Below are 19,107 nucleotides of genomic sequence, written 5' to 3'. Positions count from 1 at the left end.
TGCATTAATATGAACGCTCAGATGTCTCTGTCTCTACTGAAACACGGCTCTGGTGAAAAAGTTCCCTTTAGTGAAGAGTTGGGACACTCACTTGACTTTTGCAGCCTCTGGGACACTGTTGAGGTCCTGCTGAATGTTCAGTGTGTCCGGGTAGTTCTTCTCAAAGATCATGATCAGGTAGTGCAACATGGTGATGTTCCTGGTGAGTCACAAGCAAAGACAAAAGTTTGAAAACTAAAAGTAATCCAGCGTACACAGTGTCTTGCAGAGCTGCTAATTAAAGGCTCATCTTGAATACTTGTCTTTAATCCTTTGAATATCAGGATGTTCTGCTCAGCTTGAACTCTTTATTGTAAATCTATTTACAGGCTTATGGTAAACTAGTCATCACCTGCCCGTCCCGGGAACATTTACCGCTCTTTCAATGAGAACTCAATGGATTCAGACGAAGGACAAGTAAAGCTGTTCTTCTCTTATACCATCAATATATTACTCACGTACATTTTATTACTTTTTTTTTTTTTTTTTTCACATTCAATGTTTCAGTTTTTGTTTTCTGCACTACAGTTCCCAGCATGCTTTGGGGGATTCAAACAGGATATAGAAAACTGTAATGGAGTAATGCTGACTCTGTCGTGTTTTAAGTTTTAAATCCAGATGTTGAAAAAAAAAAATCATGGATGCAACAAAAATAAGAACAAGGTGTATATTAGGAATATTTAACCAACATGCTAGAAGCTGTTCCAGCATCATTGTTTTTTTGTTGTTGTTGCAATGATGATTTTTTATTTTACTCATTTAGAAACAATTTTTAATATTTTTCTGACACCATGAGGACAGAATAATTTTGTTTGCCTCAAGTTTTTCTTTCATTTGTACTTAATAAAGCAGTGGAGAATCATGCTGCTTTAACTGCTTACAGTCCATGCTGACAGAAAGACAATGATAAATGCTAAATGGACTTGAGCTCGTGTAGCACTTTTCTAATCTTCTGACTTCTCGAACACTGCAAGTGTACACACTGGTGGAAGAGGCTACTGCGTAAAGGGACCATCAGAATTAACTTATCCCATTCTTACACAATCATACACACCAAAGAAGCAGAGGGAGCAACTTGGGGTAAAGTGTCCAAACAAAGGAACCATCGGGCATGTGGCTGCGGGACTTACTGCACAAGCTGGGAGTCGAACCTTCAACCCTCTGGGTGAGAGGTGAACAACTCTACCACTGTCCCACAACTCATCAATTTTAATCCTAAGAATTCAAATTGTGATTCATATGACAACAGATTTTTTAAATAAAAACAAGTATTCAAAACCAACATTTGGACTTTTGTTTGAAACAGACTTTGAAGAAACTGAGTGACTCTTCCTACCACATGTTTGACATCTGTGTAAACCTTCCTTTTCACTTTTATATCTTAGAAAGCTGAGAAGAAGAGGCCATTTCTTTTTCTCCATTTGAGTGACAGCTTCAGTGTAAGGTGCTAAAGGCCCACCTGTCTATGCTGGACTTGGTGTCAGCGATTTTGTTGAGACTGGAGACTTTGAAGCCGTAGGCGTTTCCTCTCTGGCCCTTGTTCATGAAGTTGCCGAAGGCCAGCACCACCTCCAGCATCTGAGTCAGCCTCTTGCTCCGGACCACCTCCTTGGATGCATTCAGGATGGCTGGAGGGAAAATGGGAAGAGAGAGAAGCAGCTGGAGAGATCATATAAGATGGTGATTGATATGTGTGCACTTAGTGCATCACCTTTTACATTACATAATAAACTGGTGTTTTTCCCCTTCAGTCCTTTCCATTCTGTTTCTCTACTCAGCCCCCATGGATATGCAAACTCAAGTTTCAGCTGACCTGGGCTTCCCATCCTTTCCTTCATTTTTAACATCACTCATCATGATTGATCAATACTCCACACAACAACTGGGCAGCTCAGAGGGGAAACCCATCAATCCCTTCCATCCATCCATAAAACAGCAGGGGGAAGATATTACTCCAAACACAGCCCCGTGCTGTCCGATTCCTCCCCCATGAGAGCGGACTTGTCTGGCAAAGTGCAGGTGGTTCCCTCGCTCCTCAGAGGAAAACCTCAGTGTGAATGTGAAAATCATTAACAAAACCCTTCTTGTTATTGTTACAGTTCTTTCTGCTGTGTGCAGCATGGGAACTTCTCCCCTGGCTCTGCTGACGGTGTTCTGCGCTGGATGCAGGAAAAGGCTAACTGCACTGTCTGCTCAGATGTTTCTATTGAACATGTTGGGTGGTCCTGGAAATATAGTCTCATTTAAAGTATATGACAAAGTAGCACGAATAACAAAAAAAGGATATGAGAACTTCATCTTCGGCGTTGAACATTTGTGGTTTTGGGAACGTTTGGAACTAACAACAAAGATCCAGGAGGCTTAAATCTGCGCCCGAACTCACAGGATTATTCCCCTGCTCCTTCCTTATTTCCATTACTGGCAGCCAGTGATGCCAGTCAGAACACATTTTTTATTCAAAGGCAAACTAAAATGGAGAGGATTTTTGACAAAGAAGCTGCAGCACACACGGCTAAGCTGTCAGGAAGCACTGCCGCTAATGCAAGACTGCTGGCACATAACATATAATGTGCTCTTTCAAGTTTCTCAAACAGATACAATCATCACTTATATTATTCTCATTGTAAAGCTGGCCTTGTCAAGGCTGGACAACTGGGATGATATGATACATGTATACATGGGGGTGTTGGTGCTGGTTTGCTAAACTCGGCTGTTCGCTCGGCTTTGGAAAAAACCTGTGACAACCTTACTCAGCCTGGACACACCCATGTTCACACACACGCACACACACATCAATGGAGCTCATTGGAAGACCTTTCCCTCAAGTCTTTGAAGTGAGCTGCAGTGTTTATGAGAAAGACTCTCCCCCCTCTCAACGTGGGCCAGCTTTCCAAAACAGCCTCCTTGGTAACCTTGAGACTGACTAGAGGAGGAAAAACGACAGTGGGCCAATATACAATAAGCCATCCGCTTTAACAGAGCACACACACAAAACACACACGGACGCAAACACAACTCAACAGGAAGAAAGGATTTCATGAGTCACTGTGTAGAGGATTGGTCAGAAATTCAACAGAGATGACATTGTAAGTGTGACATGAGCATGTTATTTTATTTAGATGGTAATTAAATTTATTGAACACTTACTGTCACAGTCTATTAATCACTAAACCTATTCAATGTTTAAAATGGTGAAAAGTTATTACTTTAAGGTCCATAAAGCAATAAAATCCCTTGATATTCTCCAGTAAAGATCCTTTCTATTGTGTCCTATAATTATCTTGGGTCTCGTTTCCACTAATCATTGTTATTATATTTTTCTTTACTTGTTGGGTCATGAAGTTGGGATCAGACTTTGTATTAAAATGGAGATAAAAAAAGTCCCTCATGACAAGTTAACAGGCCTTTTCATTTAAAAACATCACGTCTCACAAACACACATCCCGTCGTGGACAGGTGATCGTCACAAGGCTGAATCAGGAAACCTTTCAGTACCAGGTTGTGCTGGTCAATCTGACTTTTAACACTTTCTCTAGGATCAGGTTTTCATAAAATCCTTGAAGAGCATCTACATTTGTTTTATGTTAAAAAACGTCTGTTTGGCCTGAAGTTGCTCCTTTGATTGACTGGTAACCAGTCCAGGGTGTAACCCGCCTCCCGCCCCACGGCAGCTACGATTGGTTCCAGCCTGTCTCACAACCCTGAAGGGGATTAAGTGGTATAGATAATGGATGGATAGATGTTTTACAGATGGGTTGTCATTTTGAATCAAAGCTGGGCAACATAGTTTCAAGCAAAAGTTAAAAAAATATAAAAATATTGTTTAGTCGCATGACAACAATACAGCTCTCTGGCTCAAAGAAATCCAATTATTTAGGCTTTGACTTTATTATTTTGATATTTCCCTTTTTGTCAGTTCTTTTTGTAGATAAATTAAAAGAGAAAATAAGAGCACTGCAGGTCTTTACCTTTGAAAAAAAGAAGAGGCTCTGAAAGTTAAACGTGTAGCCTTTTAGCTGCCTCCGAGCTCTTTGCCCTTACCTTCAACTTTTGGCTTGGTTTCAGCGAGACGCTCCGCAAACTTCTTCTTAAAGAACAAAGCCTGCAGTCTGTGTTGGTAGTGGTCAATTCTGATGAAAGGAAGAACGAGGTAAGGGGAGGAGAAAAGGGGCAAAAAGGAAACAAGAGGTGAGTTACAGCTGTCTCGTGGGAAGCTTAAATTCAAGGCTAGAAATCACCCAAACGAACAAAACTCCCTCTCTTAGTTTTCACAGACCTTTGATCATCTATTAGGCTCCCATTAAGTTCAAGCGTTGACAAACGGGAATGTTAAACTCTTCGAAAAGTTCACTGAGGGAGGGAGTGTGAATTTTCAAAGTGGGACCAGGGATATTAAAAAGGAAACGACTTAATCCTAGAAGTATTCAACTGACCAAAGGAAAGAGAGGACAAGGTCATATTTCAGAGGAGACATGGAGGCTTTGACGATCTTTACAAACAGTTCATTCTGTCATGCAAAAGAAAAGGCAACAATTTTAATTGTGATAAGTCCTAACAGGACAGTCATGACTTTGTCTCCTCCTCTCAGTTAAGTCTCAGTCTGTCTAAAGCCTAATGGCTTTATGAAGCTTTACAGGTTTGTTCTTTATGAACTGATTCTATATTTCAGGAGGAAATAAGGGTTCACTGCTTCGTCTTCTCTACCTGTTGATCCCTTTAGAAATCATCAGGCACTACATGATGCACACCTATCAGATTTTTCTTTATCTTCCATCATCCCGATCATCAGACCAACTTTCTAACAGGTTATGCCACATAAAACAAACAAGGCCAACAAAAGTGCAGACTGAGGCTAATCCAGCCTTTTCAGGCGCTTCGGCTGTAGTAAAAAGACATGTAGAAGCCACCAGAGATTAAATTAAAGTGTTTGGCGGAAGTGCCTGAAAATAAAATGTTCACACCCATTACAATTTTGTGTAAAAGATATTTTTTTGGGCCACTGTAGCCTTTATTGAAAGGACTTCTTAAGAGAGACAGGAAGCTTTGGAGGAGGGAGCGGGGGATGACGTGCAGAAATGGGCTGTGGTCGGATTTGGACCCATGATTACTGGACCCACGATTACTCTAAATTAAGCAGCCTTATGGGAGCGTTGTACTGTAATTAGCATTTGAAGGCAACATTTACATATACAGCAGAGGGTATCAAGTATGTCGATATTGCCCTGCTCTACCATTTACCACGAGGTTGTCACCTGAAGCAGTGCAATGCAATGACGTAGTTTTCAGTACCTGCTCATTTCAAAGAGGAAGCGATCAGCTCGGGCCATCCGCTCCAGCTCGTGTTTGTGCTCCTCCAAGAGATCAATGTCGCTTTTCTCAGGGACAAACTTCAACAACTGCAAAGACACCAGGAACAACATTCAAAGTGAGGTCTGATATAGTTGTATAGCTATAAACGTTAAGGAAAGGTGACAACGTTTCTCCAGGATAATACGTAGCTTTCTTTTAGCAGTAATGAGCGTGCTTCTCTTTTAAAGTTTATCCGAGGCGACATTTCACACTGAAACACACCGATTCAGGAAGCTTCATCATTTTCTGTTTACTTCCTCTGTCCTCATCAGAAATCTATAACAGCTCTTGGTCTGGACCGACCGCTGATCAAGCATCAAACCTCCGTGGTGCCGTTTTGAACAATAGAGTATCAATTTCCGTTCAGTGTCATTTAAATCAGGACACAGTGTTGTTACAGAGGAAAATAAACAACACAAGCTCTGAGCCTTACCTGCTCCAGCATGTCTTTGGCGAGCTCTTCCCTCTCATCCATCTCTAGAATGGCCCTCTTGATCTCTTCATTGCTCAGTTTTAACCTGCACAGGAAGGAGGTTGCTGTTAGTTGACATGGACACATTCATGTTTATTACAAACATGGCATGACTGGGTCAGTGTCTGGACCGGAGTCAGCTGCGTACTCCCAGGTGTCTTCAGTGCTAAGTGTGCAGCTTTGTGATCGATTACAGCATCGCCAGTCTTTGCATGTATTGACCACATGCTGACCCCATTTGGGTCGGGTTTGTACCCTCGGGTCATTTACCATCGACACGAGGAGCGAGCTTTGGGACCATGTTGCTGTTGAGGCAGACAGAGGAAGGTATCAGGAAGTCTGTTTATTGATCAGTAAAAAGGACTCAAATTCTCCTCAGGGCTCTGGGTCATTGTTGTTTTGTATGGATCTTATAACTCATAACTCATTCCACTTTACAGACTGCAGCCCCCCTTTAAGAGGAAGGGGTTGGTTTAACATGTCTAAAGGGAGGTTACTTCCACACTGATATGTTTTCATTTGAAAATGAATAATTTTATTTACTACATCAATGACCAGCATCTTCACTGAGCTGGTGAACAGCACCCTTAAAATAGATAGAAGACACTGGAAGCCAGCTGAAGCCCAAAAAAGTTTATGATGATGCAGCACGGTGAGGAGACAGATGTTTCATAACAGCAACCTGTGTGTTAACGACGCTGATCTTTTTCCTGCTTTCTCACAGTAAAAAAAAAAAAAAAAAAAAAAAAAAGGAATAGAGGTTTTTAAGTGAAGTTTCCATACATCACTGATTTCCCACAGAACTGTCGAGGAACATCAGGTTTTCATGATCAAAAAACGTTTTACAACACTTCAGCCTTTAATCATCCACTCACTTTCTTTCTGCTGCATGGAAACATGAGCACAGCCCTCCTTTCACTGCTGAGCCTGGATCACAGTGTGTACACATCATTTCATGTTTTTAAAGGATAATTAAGGCCATTGAGACTCTTTGTTAATTTGCTCATGAAGCAGGAGAGTCATAGGATTAATTTGTAGTAGAAAATGCTCAACGTGTTATTCAGAATAGACAAGAACCTAGTTGAAATCTGACTACCAGTCCAATCCATTTCTGACCGTCATGTATCCCAGTAAAGGTCACATCTGGTTATTCAATTACGCTGACAGATGTCCTCTTGTGTCCATTAAAGCACATTTCATGCACCAGACAAAGGAGGCACCTGCCTCAAGCAAGTGAGTTACAGCTCTAACCCCTGACCCAATGCCTGCAAGATTTCCCTCTAGCCTGCCTTTAGGACATCTCTTCTGTATTTCAATCTAATATACGGATAATAACACACTTTTTATTGATGGTATAAAGAAGCATGATTGATAATTCTCTCCTAAAGTCTTACTTTGAAAGCAGGATGATGCAGTTCTGTGCACGTCTCCCATCGATTACTGACAGCTCCTTGACCTTCCGTGTGCTGACGTATATGTCATCCATGGAGCCCGTGTCTTTCTGCAGGAGAACAGAAAGAACAGGATTAACTCTGCAGCATAGTTTTTCTTAAAAGCGCTCCCATAAAATGCAAAGGTCTCCTCCTCACATCTGTTTGACATCTTTATTTTGTTTAGAGATGATATGAGCCCCTCGAAGCATTTAACAGTGTGTTAATTTGGAGCAGACTTTGGAGAAGTCAGAAGAACCAGTTGTTGCAGTTTGATCCCTGCCACTTTCAGACGCAGACTAAAAGGTGGCTCTCGTGCCAAATACTTTTGTTGGCCTCAGGTCAAGTTTTCTGACTTGATTTAGCGAAGACAAGTGTTGTGCATCGCTTCATAGAGAACAAAATACACGTCTCATTAGAAAAATCTAAACCTGGATCGACTTTTGGAAGATGTATGATGGGTAAAATGCACCTCCACCCCCCAAAAAAAACCAACAAACAAACAAAAAAAACAAAAACAAATGGAGGAAACTCACGAATTCATGCCTGTGCAGGCGAACAAATAAAAAATAAAAAGTGTGTGTTGTGGATGCAGATTTTATTTGGTGAGTCATCCTGAGAAACACAATGCAGGCAGGCCTATAAAACCTCCCCGAGGAGCAGGAAACTGCTAAAACTTGGTCCAGGCCAAGTGAGATATTTTTGTAAGCTTCACACAAATGCAGTTTTTAAAAATCCTCAAGAGAAAAGACCACATGTCTAAGAAAACTTGTCGGGGCTGCATGCTAAATGCACTCTATTTTTGGTCCATGCTGGTTTCCTGTCCTTTTTGGAGGTTTCTGCCGATGACGTGTGTGAGACAGATGCAGCTTGTAGAGAGAAAAGAGTGTTGTTTTTCCATGTCTGCACTGACCCGGGTTGTCTGGCATCAGAGTGAGGTTGGCACTATGTAAAGGGGGCAACTCCCTTTCATACTGTAGGATGTCTTAAACCCCTCCGCCCACACATGGTGTTTGGACTGTTTAACATACAAGTGGGTGCATTTAAAGACTGTCATTTCCATTTGATACTTTTCTCATTTCTAAAACCTTTTTTTTCCCCACATGCACTCATGAAACATTTCGAGAACATTTTAGGCAAGCTGCAGCTAAAACCTCCCTGAGTTGCCTGTTCACACAGTCTCCTGTCCCTCACAGCAGGGCAGGAGACTGTCCCTGATGGACAGGAAGGGAGGGCGAGGGACTAAAAGTGGGGACACAATTATACCGCCTCATAAAACATCATGAAGAAGCGTCATTATAGATATGAAGATCACATTACACTCATAATGCATCGGCCCCTCCCATTCACTCTGTGAAGTATACATAATCTTTTTTTTGACAGTTTGACCAGCTCAAGTCACATGGAATTGGAGCTTTTCAGTTCAGAGTTTGGCACTTTATATACGATGCCAAATAAGATACAAGTTGAATAATTAGCAATAAGAACCTCTGTTTGAGCAGCCAGATCATTGGGACTGTGACGTCACTCTGAGGCTCATAGTAATGCGCCGGGGGACAGGCAGGGGGGCAGCACTCACTCACATCTAGGGCCATGTTAGCTTCACACTGCGCTGCATGTGGCGTCTCTGTTTGGTTTTTGTTTGGAGGCACGTGGGTCACTTCATGCCACTTTTCAGAAGTAATGTGAACATGGATCTAAAATGTAAATCCATCCTGAGCATCAGAGCACTAAACCAACACATGTGGTTGTATTGTATCTGTTCGTGCTGCTGCAGAAGCCGTGTCATGGCAAACAAAGGTAAAGACGGGGGCTTGGAATCCGTTCTTTTCATGTTCAGCTTAGTTTAGATGTTTGTGTGTTGGGCTCTGGATGCTGCCCACCTGCGTCCGCATATTGTTGTATGAGATTGCATCCTGTATAAACACCCATACTGTAGGAGCTTCATGTCAGTGCTTTGTGTCCTACGTCACACAGCATGCCGTAGGGCTAATGTGCGTTCTCCGCCAACCACTTTGGGTCATCCTGTCACTTTTGGACATTCACATGATAATACACTCATAATGTAAAGAATTGGATGCTCTGCGTGGCTGTTGCATTGCAGAGGAGAGAAGTGAAGGTAAAACTTGAGGTAAAGACGCTGGGAGAACTTTAACTCACCTGTTTGAACGATTGGTTAGTGAGCAGGTCCTGCGCAGGCAATCGGAGAATGCAGAGAGACACCAAAAAAAATTGAAAACACATGCAAAGATTAGCAACTCAAGCAGAAAACAGAGTGGTGGCAAGTGCAACTATGCAAACTACAAGCTGCAGCTGGTAAGCCCCTCAGTGAGAAAGAGATTGTAATAATCTGCTGTCAAAGTCATCAGGGGCTCATGGAAGTCGAAAATATCTCGTTTCATTTGGTTTCTGTATTCTTAAACAGGTCACGATTGTTTTAATGTATTCTTTTGATTGCATCTACGTTTGTCTTGACGTGGAAAACCACAAAAAATGAAAAATGAGTGTGGTTTCTAATCCTACAGAGGGCAAATGTAAACATGAGACCGTTTTAAAAAGAAAAGACCAATGACAAGCTTCAAAAAGCAATTATGCCCCGTGTAAACATTACAAAATTGTCCAGTTGAATTTCTTCTGACTCTTGCCAAATGGAACCAAAGTTGTCGAGGCCAGAAAGATCTGGGGTTTTTATGCGGCTCCATCCGAAGAGATCAGTGTCGACCTGAGCCAATAAAAACCTGCTCTGTATAAATAAATACCCGCAGTAAATCACCGTCGGCAACAGCCTCAAACGACCCGTTTCCTTTTAATAAAAGCCTAAAATGAGAAGTTTTGCTTTTAGCTGTCAGAAGGCTTTTAAGCATGGCAGTAAAATACATAAAAAAAAAAAAAAAGAAGTTCAACAAAAACCTCCATAGAGGTTAAGTGCTGCTGCTCCATCGAGCCTCAGTGACCTTGCTTTAAACTGCGATTACTACAAACTCATTAGGACCATTAACATTCCACTTAAAGCCATTTGAGGCAGTAAAATATATCAATTTATGCAACTGCATGAATATTATCACATGTCAAGTGCAGTGTAATTAGTTTGTAGCACTAACACAGAGAAGTAATCACAGTGTACTGTATGCTCTAGTCCCAAAGGGCGTGCATACTGTAATTATCCTATTAGTTAGTCAACATGGTTCAGTCAATGCCCCGCTTCGCCCAAAGAGTTTCCTGTGACGGGACTCCTCGTGACTCTTTCCTGTCTGTTCATTTTAATCCATGAGCCCCGTGAAGACACAGTCAAATCGCCAAGTTCTCACACAAACGCTCGGCAGATACCCGGGCAAAGCTTGAGCCGTGTGGCATCTCTACAATCAGGCATTCAGCAGTGAACAGCTGCTCGTGATAGCCTGGAGCTGAACCCTCAACAGACCTCTGACAACATCCTACCCCTTCATTCATCCGTACACACACACACACACACACACACACACACACACACACACACACACACACACACACACACACACACACACACACACACACACACACACACACACACACACACACACACACACACACACACACACACACACACACACACACACACACACACACACACACACACACACACACACACACACACACACACACACACACACACACACACACACACACACACACACACACACACACACACACACACACACACACACACACACACACAGATAAACATGATAAGGGTTGCACAATAATATCTCAACATCACTGAGCTGAAAAAGCTTGAGATTGAATTATTGGTGTTGCAGTGAGTTAACTCATCTAACCTCAGTTCCACATTGACCTCAGTTTGTGTATTTTCCCTTATTTTCCCGAACGACTGTGTACAGGATGGTTTGAAAGACTTTGACTTTGTGTATCTCTAAAGTGCTAATTCCACAACAGAAGACACTTTATGGAGTCTTAAATGAATCGGGACAATACGTATCACCATCAACAGTGGGCTATAACGAGTTGGAAAATTGTTATTCAAGTTGTCGCTGTAAGCCTTTATTGCGCATCCCTTCTTAAGTCAAACACACACACACACACACGCTCACAAGTAAGATAAATATCAGTTACTAAAACAACAGACACATAGTTCTGTGTTTTATGTTTTATGTTCTCCAAAAACAAATTGTGCACACATTGAACAACATTTCCTAAAATTTAATTGACTTGTTTTTCTCTGTATGCTGAAAAATCCAAACCTGCTGTCTCTGATAGGCTGAAAACATCTTCTCTATGTCCTTCAGGTCCAGAATCTCGAACGCTTTCAGGTCGTCGATGTCGTTCCAGATGGTGCCGTTGATCACATTCTGAAGAGGACAGAAAGGGGTGAACACTTAAACTCAAACATTCAAAGTTTGTTTCCGTTACTTCATAATGAAAAAAAAAAAAAAGAAAGAAAAAAAAAGAAGAAGAAGCTAAATCATTAACTTGCAGAAACACTGGGCTAAAACTATCATATTATAAGATATAATAAGAACAGCAGAGATATATGATATATGATGTAAGACACTTAGAACAGATTTTTCGTTACAAGATCTTTTTTTGGACAATTGTGACCTTCAAGAAATTAGTTACAATTGTACATCTTTGTTTCTCTTTCTTATTTTTACATTTTATACTACAAACCATCATTGCTACCTGAGGTGAAGATTAAATCTTGGTTCACTCTAAGAATCTGATACAGCGTTTATCAGAAACAATGCAGTAAGAAAATATTCATGATTCAGATTTGCAGATCAATAAGTGTTAGTTGTTATCGGGGAGGTTGTAGGCTAACCTTAAGTTAAGTTAAGCGATTTTATTCTGCCAAAAGTTTAAACACATTAATGTTAAGTGCATTCACAAAGAACAAGAGTAACGACTCAAGGTTAGAAGACATATCACCAGAAGTTACAAAACAAAACCAACCAAACAAAGACATAAAAAGTAGAACAAACCAACATATACTAACACATGTCCTCTCACCTCTCCGAGTTTGGCCCAGTTGAAGGACTTGAGCGGATGAGAAGGCTGAGGGATGGACTTGGAGCGCATGGTGCTCGCTGAGTTGAACGACGGAATTGGAGGAGGGGCTCCAAAAATGGGAGGTGCTCCCGGTGGAGGAGGCGGTGCTCCGGGTGGAGGAGGAGGTGGTGGAGGAGGCGGGCAGCTGAATGGAAGCGGAGGAGGAGGAGGTGGAGGACAGCCACCCATCATAGGCGGTGGAGGAGGAGCCACTGGGGCCCCGGGAGGAGGAGGAGGAGCTGGGAATGACACGCCGCCGCCGCTCTGTTGGAGAAGATTGGGAAATGAAAAGATGAAGACAGCCTGAAGTACATTCTTTACCTTTCAGTGTCAGTTTATGTCAGGTCACATACAAAGATAACAACTAAAGCAGACTCGGGCTGATGGATGGATGGGTCAAACTAAACATCATCTTCTTTTGATCCCCATGTTAAATCAGCAGTCAATGATGACTTCTTTGATGAGACCTTGATAAATGTTTGTAACTTCATTAACCTACAGTTTTTAAGTAATGTTTATGCACTATTTATGAACCTAATCTTTCACAACTCAGCATGCCACAACATCCCATATGTAAGTCCAACTACAGAAAATTGGGTTAAGCAGAAATACATTCTGAAATGTGTCCAACACAGACTGTATGAAATATACAAAACAATATGGTCTCAGTGATGTAACCCACTGGTTTCTGAAGAGGCACGATGAAGGCCGTGACACAAGAGGAAATGTTATCAGAGCCTGACTTTTGATTCATTTAGCATCAGGCAAAAAATGGATGGCTGAAGAGAGGATGAAGCCTTCTGACAAACAGCTTCAACACAGACACCGGTCAGTTACATGAGGTTGCTGCTGCAACTTGAGGGAACATGAGTTTGCAGAGTGCTTAGTATGTGTTATTGCCAACTGAACTGATTTTCACAATTGTACAATTCTCTCTTATCTCAAAAAGAGGAAATAGCATTGGTAAGTGCAAACGATCAGTTTTGAGTCTGATTGGACACACAGCTGCTGACAGGAAGTGACCGGAGACCAAAGCACAACATTGACGGCTGTTCTTTAGAGTTCCCACCAGTAACAAAACCATCTTAAAAGTCGTCATTATCAAATAATATCATCGTCTTTTTAAAGCAACCGTACAATTACACTTTAACATATCCATATCTCATCCAGTATGCAACATAAAAAGCATGACTGCTTACAGAAATGTCATTGATCCGTGTGGACAGGTCCACGACTTGCTCCCTGGCTGAGCGTAGCTCCACTCCCTCACGCTGCAGTTTGTCCTTCATCTTATTCAGAGTCTTCATCATCTCGTCCTTTTCCTGCGTCTTGGTTTCACACTCTCTCTCCTTCTTCTCTAGTTTAGCCATCAGCTCTGCATGGTCTAAAAGAACACAGGAGGCTTAACAGATACTGTATGATAATGATTCAGGTTCATTTAGAGAAGCAGAGAGAGAGAGAGCAATGTGCATGCAAATATAAATGTAAAATATATTAAAATAAACAAAATCCAGATTGATAGATAAGTGCATGAAAAATGTGATGAAGATTTTTTCTCTCTCTACCTGCAGAGTGCATCATGTCAAACAAGTCGTACCTTTCCTGAACTTCTCTGCCTGGTCTCGCCATTGTTTCACCTCATTCTCATTGACCAACCTGTGGAGAAGGCAGACGCAAAAATAAGAACAGACACAAAAACAGCCTGATAAAGTTAGCAAAGCCAGAATGATTGCAGCTAAGGCTAAACTGCAGCCCAAACAAGTCGAGGAAATGTTATCATTGGTTTAGAGAAGTGTCCCGACTTTATTTTGTGTGAAGCCAGCATGGACTTGGTTGAGGCAGTTTGCTCTTTTAAAAAGCTTAACTCAACATTAATGCCACAAATTAATCCTGCATACATTTTCAAATTTAGTCCAGATTTGGGTTTCAACAGGGTTACGGTGATATTTTAAATAAAAATGAGATCAACGGATGTGAAAAAGATGAGTGTTCCTGATAATCAGGGAGACTGCCTCTTGGTGTGAGTTAAAGTAGGAGTTAAGAAGTCGAAAACGTAATGACAAAAAAAAAAAAAAATGATGAGAAAAGACTGGAAAGTGAAACCTTGAGCATCGGTTGAAGCCGTGGCTAGAGTTGAAAAGAACCGACATATTTCAGTGTCACAGAAAAGAGAACTGATGAAGAGAAAGAGTGAAGGAGCTACTTAAACAGAAAAGTGCTGAAGTTCCACAAAGAGCTAATGATTCTCATCTAAAAACCTCTCATCAATTCACAAGGGGAGAAATTCAGCAGGCTATCTAAAAGCAAATTAAGCATTAATCAGACTCAGGCTTCCACCTTCTGCTGTTAATGAACTCGATTAGAAAGTCTGAGCTGTTTTAATTACAACTGAAACAACGCTTCATTGATCCGACTTGATACCAATAAAAAAAACATTATAGTCAACAAGTAATGTAAAGCCCTACAAAGATTTTAAAAACCTTACAAAGCTGTCAAATCAAGTGTTGTTGCATCACAGGTGATGAATGACTCGGCTGTTGTTTTAACGCTTCCTCCCCCTCTTAATCGCCACAGTGAAAACAACCATGAAGTGCACTTTTATTCCAGCACTTTGCACTCTGTGTGATTTCCTCTCGGACAGTTAATGGAAAGAAAACAAAGAATGGATTCGAGATTTATGCTCATGGCAACCTCCAATGAAACCAATAAGGGAAGTTCATAAAACTGCATTTCCTCCAGTGTCCACTTGAGGCTGGTTGCAGAAGTCCAAGACTCCCTAATAAGTCTCTGCACCAACAGTTTGGCCTCTGAAGCTCATTTGTTTCTTTAAATTACTGTCTGGAACCGTGGGTTATTTTTTTTTTAAAAACTCATCCGTTTTCATTCTATAAAGAAAGTTGTATATTTATATAAATAGGCAAGGGTGTTGCTGATTTGACCGACAGGTGAAACACTGAAAGCGAGATTCAGCCTCAGCTCCACCTCTCTGTCACTTCAAGATCGGCGAAAAAGTTAGTAATAGTCAGGACTTCCAATACGACGCTGCTCGTCTTGAGTGGTGTCACAATGACTATGTGAAGAGTTTACACAGTCTAGGTTGAATACGTCGTGGTTTGGGGTTCAATCCCCAGCTCCTTCAGCATCATGTCCGATGTGACCAAGTGCAAAACATTTAGTCCCAAGTTTTTCATGTGTATGAATGAGATCATTTACTTCTGATGGACACTTAGTAGCCTCTGTGATCAGTGTGTAAATGTGGTGGGATGGTGTAAGTGTGGCTTTTAGTCATCAGAAGACTGGAAAAGCACTTTACAAGCTCAAGTTCATTCAGCATAAGGTGTGGGCTTGCAATGCTTTGAAATGGACAGTACTGGATGTAACTGGCTTCGATGAAACATTTAAGTTTCTCTCCTTTTGTTCACTACAGGAAATAATCCCTCTGCCAATCACTGGAGTGAGAGGATTGCACAAACAGAAGAAGCTGAATCGGTGAACAGAGTGGGAGGTGCCAGGAGCAACGTGACATGCTTTATGGTGCTTTCGACAAAGAGACTAAGAAAAAGTTTCAGAAGTCAGTTAAACCCCAGACTTTAAAATCCAGCACATATCAGCGATCTGTTTGACACATTTCACTCAAAGAAACGGCAGACTGTCTTTCGACTGACACACAGAGAACATCATCTAAGTCTTAACGCTCTGTTCTCCGGGATGAAATGATCATTCCTCCATGTTTTCCTCCACATGAAGCGCAGTGACTGCTTCGCCGCACCTGTACATGGCTGACTTGGCAGATCTGCTCATCTCATGCGATTAGAGACATTTCCTTTTGATCTCCAGCTTCCTCTTTTATTCCCTTCCTTACAAATTTGCTGCAATCTTACCTCACCATCCTGCACATTCTCCTCCATTATCCCTGACATAATAGGTCCAAAATGAAAATAAAAACCAAGCTCTTACATGAAGTACAAAGCACTCACATCAATTGTCTTTTGTAATAATATGAACTACAGCATCATCTCTTTCCTCAATAACAACTTCCAATGATATCCTATGATAGCAAATATGAGATAATCTACACTCTCTCTGTGCGTAACGTCTGCTGCACAAAGAGTCTTCACTTACATGCGAACAATGTTTTTAACACTGAAGTTGTCCAGAGGGGCGATGTCAGGGTCTTCTCCCTTCTCGTCCTGCAGGACTATCTGCTGCAGGATCCTGTCTAAGAGCTGCCAGTGATGCAGGCTTCCACCGCCACGTTTGTCTGGAAAGAAGTCACGCAAACAATCCCAAACAGTCAGATCTGTATGAAAGGTTGGCCTCTGATGCACAGTTTATGATTTGCTGGTAATGTATGTGACATAACACCCCTTTGGTATAGGGCTCAGACGCATTAAAAACAGGTTTGATTAGCTCATGTTAAACCTTTTCAAAAAGTCTTCGTCATGCAGCTACTCACAGGGCATCTGCAGGCAGTGCTGCAGGATGGAGAGGAGGTTGGGGTAGGCGTCTGTGTGGCTCAGCTTCTTCTTGAGCAGCTCAAACATGGCACCAGCACTCTTAGTATCTACATGACTCTGTTCAGGGGAAAACACAGACATGAGTTACTATCAAATCTGCATGAGCATGTCAGGTGATTACAGCATCTTACTTCGAGGCCATTTGGTCGAAACATTTGATTATTAAATTATTTGTGGTACTGAGTGAGTGTGCAGGCTTTTCCTCGTCTCCTGACTAATTAATCTGACTTGGCTTTATGTTGGATCATTTGGGACATGCAGCTAAAAGTGGAACAGCCGCCGATATGAGTTTGTCAAGAAAACAGATGTTTTTTTGTTCACGATGTTACTCACCATGTCGAATCTTTTGGCCAACTCAGAGTCATCCTCATTTCGCACCATCTCGAAGAAGTCCAAATGCCTGCACAGAGAGGAATAACAGAGTCAGATGAAAGTTTTAACGCAGCTTTATTTAAAGGGATACTTCACCCATTTGCATGAAGCTTTGTATCATTAGAAACATGGTAGTAGTGTTGAATGGTCATGAATCCAACCCTCATGTAAATGGGTGAAGTATCCCTTTAACCCTTTATGTAAGTTTGTATTGAAGTTTTACAGACGTGTTTTTAACAGGGAGCAAAAGACTAGGTCTGCATTTATTCAATGTTGAGTCACATGTACTGTTCCTGCATTACTGACATAAAGGGATTGGTATTCATCGCCTCCGCAGCATCATTACCGAAGTCGATGATAATTTACAAGCTGATTGCATATTAAGTCCATCTCTCACCGATCCAGGGTTGCGTTCTCGTGCCCTCGGAGCTTGTCGATGACAGGCTGGATGCCCAACATCAGGAACTCGTACCTTAGGTGGAGGCGGAACTCGAGGTTGTCCTTAAAATAAATACAAAAAAGCAAAACAAGTTCAAGGTACTAAAATGGTATTTGGGGATTTTCTTGTTAAATTAAGGGAAGAAGCAAGGATATGTGCATGGTACAGAATTAAATCAGTGGTTAGAACGTACAGTATATGACATTTTAAACCTAATAACAAACCACCCTTTGGGAATAAATTAGACTGAGCTTGTACCTTAGCCTTCTTGTTAGATACTAACTGCTAACTTGATGTTTTTGCTCATTCTGAGATGCTGGTAACGACCTTCTTACTACCGTGAACACACTTGCCTTGCAGCTCAGAAGAGGCCCCTGCTGTGCAGATCCAACGGTTACTGAAGCGACAGCAGCTGTTTAAAAAGATGTCCCTGTCTGAGCAAAGATGTGCTCAAATCTCCTGCTGACTGTACTCAAGTAAACATGAGTATGGTATGTTTGTATGTACTGGGTAGTAAGAAACTACCCAAGGCTGATTGGTCAGATTTAAAACTTATCGGAGGTGTTTGTTCGTCTTCTGCCTTTATGTTAAGATAAGCAGCTGCTCTTTGTAGCTTTAAATTCACATAGAGAGATCAATACCCGTTTTTACTGATCAGTGGAGCTTCAATAACAAGCTATCAATCTTTTCCAGGTTTATTCAACACTTTGAACTTTGATTTCAACCTTAAAATGTGAATCTTTGGTTAGTTAAAACCAATAAAAATTATTATTTCTTTGTTGTTTTTTAACACAAAAACGTTATTCATTAAGTTGAGTCTGTATTTGTTGGGATGTAATGTAAAAGTGGTGTATGTGTTCATGCTGACCTCCCCAGCTCCAGCGTTGAGCACAGCGTTGATGAAGGACATGATGGCGGTCTTTAAGTTGACCTCGTCCCTGTATCGGCCTGTGCTCTTGTCCAGCTCGTTCAGCAGCGTCTACAGGGTCAGGACAGACAGCCAAGTCAGTCAGCAAGAATGTATGATGTCAAAATATAAATGAATGTAACCAGATAACTGGATCAGAGATTAAAGTACAAAACTGAAAGTAATCTTGATTTGTGAAAAGTGAGTTGTTTGAACATAACAGTGAGGCAGTTAGCGGGTCACTGCGCTCACTCCTCACACCCCGACATTCTTCTCAGCCTGATCATAACTCAAACCAACATCATAAAGGGCCCAGAATCACTCAGCTCTCGTGCTGTTAGTTTAGCCCAAAGTGGCCTGATTTACCACAAACCCTGGGAGGCGTTCGAGACGGGGCTTGTTGACACAGTCCTGCGAGTCACAAAAGTACTGAAAACTAACTGACTTCAATAACTCTGGTTGTCCTCACCTGCCTGTAATAAGGCCACAGTGTTGACTTAACCCCAGGCAGACAGTTCGAGGTGTTAGTCATTAGTTTG

The 19,107-nt window shown here is 41.6% G+C and overlaps 1 protein-coding gene across 3 annotated transcripts in view; it reads right to left on the bottom strand.

Annotated features, from left to right (window-relative positions):
- Positions 1-19,107, bottom strand: part of daam2 (dishevelled associated activator of morphogenesis 2) — a 117,713-nt gene that overhangs the window by 20,516 nt on the left and 78,090 nt on the right. For 2 of the 3 annotated variants that reach the window (XM_079369896.1, XM_079369897.1), the window contains exons 7-23: positions 18,530-18,640; positions 17,620-17,723; positions 17,184-17,250; positions 16,790-16,907; positions 16,456-16,594; positions 14,437-14,460; positions 13,931-13,989; positions 13,533-13,717; positions 12,295-12,597; positions 11,529-11,636; positions 9,451-9,480; positions 7,255-7,361; positions 5,822-5,906; positions 5,329-5,435; positions 4,081-4,169; positions 1,499-1,667; positions 92-199 (exon numbers count right to left, since the gene is read on the bottom strand). In XM_079369896.1, the coding sequence (XP_079226022.1) occupies positions 92-199; positions 1,499-1,667; positions 4,081-4,169; positions 5,329-5,435; positions 5,822-5,906; positions 7,255-7,361; positions 9,451-9,480; positions 11,529-11,636; positions 12,295-12,597; positions 13,533-13,717; positions 13,931-13,989; positions 14,437-14,460; positions 16,456-16,594; positions 16,790-16,907; positions 17,184-17,250; positions 17,620-17,723; positions 18,530-18,640 (1,913 nt within the window). The remainder of the gene's footprint in view (positions 1-91; positions 200-1,498; positions 1,668-4,080; positions 4,170-5,328; positions 5,436-5,821; positions 5,907-7,254; positions 7,362-9,450; positions 9,481-11,528; positions 11,637-12,294; positions 12,598-13,532; positions 13,718-13,930; positions 13,990-14,436; positions 14,461-16,455; positions 16,595-16,789; positions 16,908-17,183; positions 17,251-17,619; positions 17,724-18,529; positions 18,641-19,107) is intronic. The other variant, XM_079369898.1, reaches the window with a different exon arrangement.

Source organism: Symphodus melops (genome assembly GCF_947650265.1).
Source record: "Symphodus melops genome assembly, chromosome: 19".
Taxonomy (NCBI): Eukaryota; Metazoa; Chordata; class Actinopteri; order Labriformes; family Labridae; genus Symphodus; species Symphodus melops.
The sequence above is the reverse complement of the archived record's forward strand: the minus strand, read 5'-3'. Positions and strand labels throughout refer to the sequence as shown.